The sequence below is a fragment of the Lolium perenne genome, chromosome 4 (genome assembly GCF_019359855.2).
Source record: "Lolium perenne isolate Kyuss_39 chromosome 4, Kyuss_2.0, whole genome shotgun sequence".
NCBI classification, from domain to species: Eukaryota; Viridiplantae; Streptophyta; class Magnoliopsida; order Poales; family Poaceae; genus Lolium; species Lolium perenne.
The window spans coordinates 246,927,486-246,932,592 of NC_067247.2; the positions used below are offsets into that span (position 1 = coordinate 246,927,486).

The 5,107-nt window shown below is 53.0% G+C and overlaps 1 protein-coding gene across 3 annotated transcripts; it reads right to left on the reverse strand.

Annotated features, from left to right (window-relative positions):
• Nucleotides 1–548: 548 nt before the first annotated feature.
• Nucleotides 549–5,107, reverse strand: LOC127332367 (phospholipase D alpha 1). 3 transcript variants are annotated; one of them, XM_051358652.2, is made up of 4 exons: nucleotides 4,939–5,107; nucleotides 3,277–3,336; nucleotides 1,309–3,193; nucleotides 549–1,214 (listed from the first exon to the last, which is right to left on the reverse strand). In XM_051358652.2, exons 1-4 carry the CDS (start codon nucleotides 5,032–5,034, stop codon nucleotides 772–774), a joined length of 2,484 nt encoding a protein of 827 aa, XP_051214612.1. In that variant the 5' UTR covers nucleotides 5,035–5,107; the 3' UTR covers nucleotides 549–771. The 3 variants fall into 3 exon arrangements, with proteins under 3 accessions (XP_051214612.1, XP_051214611.1, XP_051214610.1); XM_051358651.2 differs by having other exon boundaries at nucleotides 1,309–3,196; XM_051358650.2 differs by having other exon boundaries at nucleotides 1,309–3,205.

The following is a 5,107-nucleotide window of genomic DNA, read 5'->3' on the forward strand; positions in this document are numbered from 1 at the left end:
CCAATGCATCGAAACGCAATGTTTTTGCGTTTTCGCGAAAAAAGCATCCACTAACCGTCAAAGTAATGCTTGCATGTACAAATAGTCCTTTTCGTTCCATGGTGAAGTGAGAGACAAAGAATGACATGGAAGCTCAAATATGAGGCAAGCAATGGTGGTTCGAGTATTTGTAGCGACGAGAAACTTGTTTGTTTGGTGTTTCCAGTTTCGTGGCAGCAGTATGTAAGTGGGGACGAGAACATAGGTGTTGTTTAACGTCTTACCTTTTAAGGTGAAAATTCGAAGTCTGATTTTAATTGATTATGACGGACAATTGCCTTGTAGAAGTTATTATTTCAAAAGTGGGCATTTTCTTCACCATTTACATCTTGGAAACGTCGCTTATGAAGAATTTAGATTTCACGTGTTGTGGAGCTTGTGTTGCTGCTACAAAGATGCCTACAACGTCTTACCGTGCTGCCGTTACAAGTGAAACATTGTAGTGTAGCTTTTTTTATATGCATCCGTATCACTATTACGGTATTGCGGGTATTGCTTGTTGCGGAGGCTAGAAATAATTTGTATCTTCACCACATTAATATTTTCCCTTTATCACAATTTTACTCGCATGTACAAACAATTATTTTATCCAACATTAGGAATTCAATCACATTTTGTATATAGCTCCCACCAACACGACGAAGTTACATTAACAACACATTCACATACTACTGGTTGTCCATGGATCTCAGCGAGAGGGAGTCATCGATATCGTAGAGATGGATCTTGTGTTCAAGTAGTGAGGATCGGCGGGAGGTAGGTGGACCTGTTGCCGAACACCCTGGCCTTAGTGTCGGGGAAGAAGGGCGTCGTCTCCTGCAGCTCCCCGCCGTCGCTCACGCCAATGGGGTAAGCCATGAGGTGACCCGGCAGGTCGTGAGGCACGTCGCTAGCGTACATCTCCCAGTGCTGCTGCGCCACCTGGTTCACCCTGCGCACGCACGCCACGCTCGAAGGCCGGAGGAGGTCGCTCGCGCCGGCAGCCGCCGCGGCCTGGCCCAGGTGCTCCTGCCACAGGGCGAGCCGTAGGCCGTGTACCTGCCCCCTCGCCGGCCGGATGCTGGACGCGAGGTAGCTCGGCTGGTACGCACCCATGGCGATCTCCGAGTCCCGGCCGCCGTCCATGGAACGCTGGTTGATGTTCGCCGATCCGATGATGACGTACTCGTCGTCGACTGCAAATCAACGGTGACATACTTTTGACATGGCATCGGCATGCTCTTGAATAAAATAGATAACTGTCAATAGTACTAGTGCAAATAAGGTTACCTATCATGGTCTTTGCGTGGACGTAGATCATGAAGCGCCGGGCCTGCTGTGCCCTCATGTAGTCGGTGTCGGGTTCGGGCCTCTCCGGCGGCGAGTACTCACCGGGGGTGTATGCCTCCCGGTTGCCGAGGCAGAAGAAGGTGAGGTAGTCCTTGGGGTGGGCCTGGATGCCCTTGGCTTGAATGGCCAGCGCCACGTCCTTGTACATCATCTCCATGGTCCGGCGCTGCCAGTCTAGGATGGCCTGCACGGAGCCGCTCTCCGGCACGCCCTCAGGCCACATCGGCACGACCACGTAGACCGCAAACCGCTCGCCTGCCTCGATCTTGCTGACGATCTTGAGTGACAACTCCTTGGGGATGAGGTGCAGCGCGTTGATGTCCTCCACGGTGACGCCGTCGTCGCGCCGCCACGCGTAGGAGCTCCCCAGGAAGTACTGGTTCTCGATGTAGATGAAGTCTCGGGCGCGGCGGATGGCGTGGATGTACGCGTCCTGGATGCTGCGCTCGATCACGTGGTCCTTTCCGGTCTGGAGCCCGATCCGCGAGGCCTCCGCGGGTATGTCGGGAAACCCAGCCGCCGCGCCGCCGTCGATAGACCGGAACACCTGCACGTTCCACGATTCGGCGTCCTGGATCGCCTCGCTCGCTGACCAGCCCTTGTCAAGGGCGACAAGGTACTCGTCGCCGTCGCCTTGCCTTCGCCACCGCTGCTCGAAGTTGTCGAGCACGTCCCACGCTGCGGGACCCTCGATGCGGCAGTGGATGTCGTGCCACGGCTCCCTTGGCCCGCCCTTGCTGATCGACGCGCCGGGGAAGTTGGGCTGGTGGAAGTCGGCGCGGTGTGTGGTGCCGAGCGTCCGGAACAGGGGGTGCTCCTGCGTGTCGTACCTCCCGTCGCAGAGGTCGATGCCGCCGAGGAAGCTGACGAGGCCCGGAGACGCGTTCCCCGCGGGGTTGCCGCCTCCGCCGTCGACGATCACCGTCTTCTGGTGGTGCGTGAACATCGCGACCGTCTCGACGTCTTGCACGTAGCTCAGGCGCCCCTGGCCGGGATTCCGGGGACACAGGATGCAGCGCACGCCGGTGCCACGGAAGTACGTCGCCGTGTCCTCGTCGTGCGTGGCCATCAACCCGTCGCGCCGGATCGCTCCCAGCCCCAGCGACGTCCGATCGTCCCACACCAGCATCAGCACCGTAACGCCGCTGGCGGCCTTCCTCTTGAGCAGCTCGCCGAGCGTCCCCGACGAGGGCTTGCGCGGGTCGCGCACCAGCGCGACGTCGGTGTTCACGGACCACCCGGCGATGTACACCATCCTCCGGGCGTTGGTGATGGCCTCAAACACGTCCTCCCAGCATCGCTGCGGCTCGTAGGGCCTCCCTCCGGCGAGCTGTATCCGCGGCGCAAAGCCGTCGGAGATGTGGGCGTCCTGGTACAGCCTGACCCGGCAGCCGCGGCGCTGGCCGTAGAAGGTTCGCGGCACTCCCAGGTAGCCCGCGGTGCCGACGCCGGCGCCCCAGCGGGCCTCCGGATCCGCAGCCACGTCGGTGAAGCGGAGCTGGACGTGTATCTTGTCCCCTCCATCCAGTGGGAGGCCCTTGTCGTCGCAGATGGGGAGCCACTGGTCCACCGTCTGGCCCTCGACGACAGCACCGCCGGTGGGGAGGTAGGCGCGGCCGATGAGCGTGGCGCCGACGGCGTTGTTGGCCTTGACGGTGAAGATGACGTGGCTGGCGTCGTGGGCGCAGTAGATGTGGAAGGACTCCCCCCACTTGGGAACGTTGGTGGGATCGAGCATGCGCGTCCGGCCGACGCGCGCCTTGTCGATGTCCACCGTCGCGTACAGCTTGCCGGTCGTGGTGCCGAGGCCAATGGCGTTCTCCAGCTGCTGCATGCACTGCGCGAGTTAGGGTTGGTTGTTACTGCATGCCAAGTGCCGCGACGAAAATTGATGGAGTAATTTATTACCTGGCTGTTGCAGAAGGATAGCTTCTTGATCCATGAGAAGACCTTTCTCTTCATCGCAGTCTGCTTGGATGCACAAGATGTTGTCAATGAATTTACATCTCCACATTGTAGAAACGACTGTAGGAGATGATGAACTGTGGATGATGCACGACCACGATGTAGAAATGTAATTCCATTGACGCGCCAAAGTCAAGTTAAAGAGGAAAGGGTACGGCAAAAGTCAAGGCAGGTCTCCAATACCATGTTGTCAAAACCGACCCGGGTTCTTTTTAGCCCATGGGCTCCATTCGACTGAGGCTTTGTTCAGTTGGTAAAACCACCGGCCGGGTTTGAGATGTATTGAGCCGTATTTTATCCCATCTAAATTACAATTTTCGCTAATACTTTCCAAAATAATAAAGGAAGTAAGATTTCTCCCCTAATTTTCGTCCGTTTTTTAATTACCCTTCTTTTGGAGTCACAATTACCACAACTGCCACCGCCTTATACTTTCCAAAAAGCTTCAATTCACTTGGGGTAGAGATTAACCAAACAAGGCTTGACAGAGGAGAATCCATGGGACGGACATGAGCAACTTTTAGTCTCGATAGGAAGGAGAGTAAGCTACGATGAGGAGGCGAGCGGGTGGCAAGGGACACGGGGGTTTCGTTTCCGATGCGCCAAGGCCTGAAACGTTCCTCGAGGAAACAGAGGGGTAGGGTCTTCAAACAACCGTCGGATAGGTGTCCAAACGCGTGTGTAAGATTCCTAGGGTAGACATAACATGTGGGTTTTACAACAAGGAGCCCTTAAAACAACGAGGAATGGGGAGTCAGAGACAATTGACCCGTACCATAATTTGCCTGATCGGATAAAGAAGTGATAAATGCAAGTTCAAGCTCAAGAAAAGATAGGTTTGGTGGACAGCACAAGGTATGGATTCAAGAAATTGTTCCACTGTAATTCAGTTCATTTTAAGATCACATATGTTTGAATCTAGGAAATAGGTGACTTCTTTCTAAGGATCTTTTATACACCAAAAGTAAGGTGCGTAATGTATAGAAATATCGAAATATCTTAGATTCAGCGGTTTAATTTGGTTTATCTAAGTTATATGATATCTTCTTAAGTCTAACTCGATGCCTTGAGCCGTCCAAAATCTAGACAGTGAGATTCATGACGGGATGGAGAAATCCATACGTACTAGATAAGATGACTAACATTTTTGACTTAGATATATGAGAAGTCTTAGCCAACTTTGATGTGTTGAAATGTGTATGAGTAGTGCTATAATAATTGGAAGGTGGGTCATGTATTATAAAAGTATTACACTTTTATATCTTACTATTGTACATGCTAACTATAAGTTAACTATATATGATGTGGCAAATTGTTGTAGCCAGCTGCCGGTTATACTATTGTTCTTGCTCTAATATACGACATCGTCCTATGATTGCTTCACCTCCTATGATCACTGTCTTTCTCGGATTACTTCTAGTAAACTTCGATATAGATAAACTATATTATTAGAGAATTTGAAATTTGAAGCTCCCACAACAAGCTAGGATGGAAAATGTGGTCCCCAATCTAAGAAAAGAGATGGAAATTGTGGTAGTGTAATAGCAGAAAGATAGAAGATACACAGCAAAAAAGAAGTTGGTGAAGTAGGAGAAACGCCCACACCTTCCGGGGCTGTCTTAGCTGCCCGCCTGACGCCACGGACAGGTCTGCCTCCAGAATGTTGGCCTCAATCACCCCATGCAGGAGCATCTGTGCCATGGCAGCGCCGCTTCTTCTACCTCTTGCTCCTCTTGCACTGCTTGGGCTCGACGGTTGGCCTTAGATTGTTCAG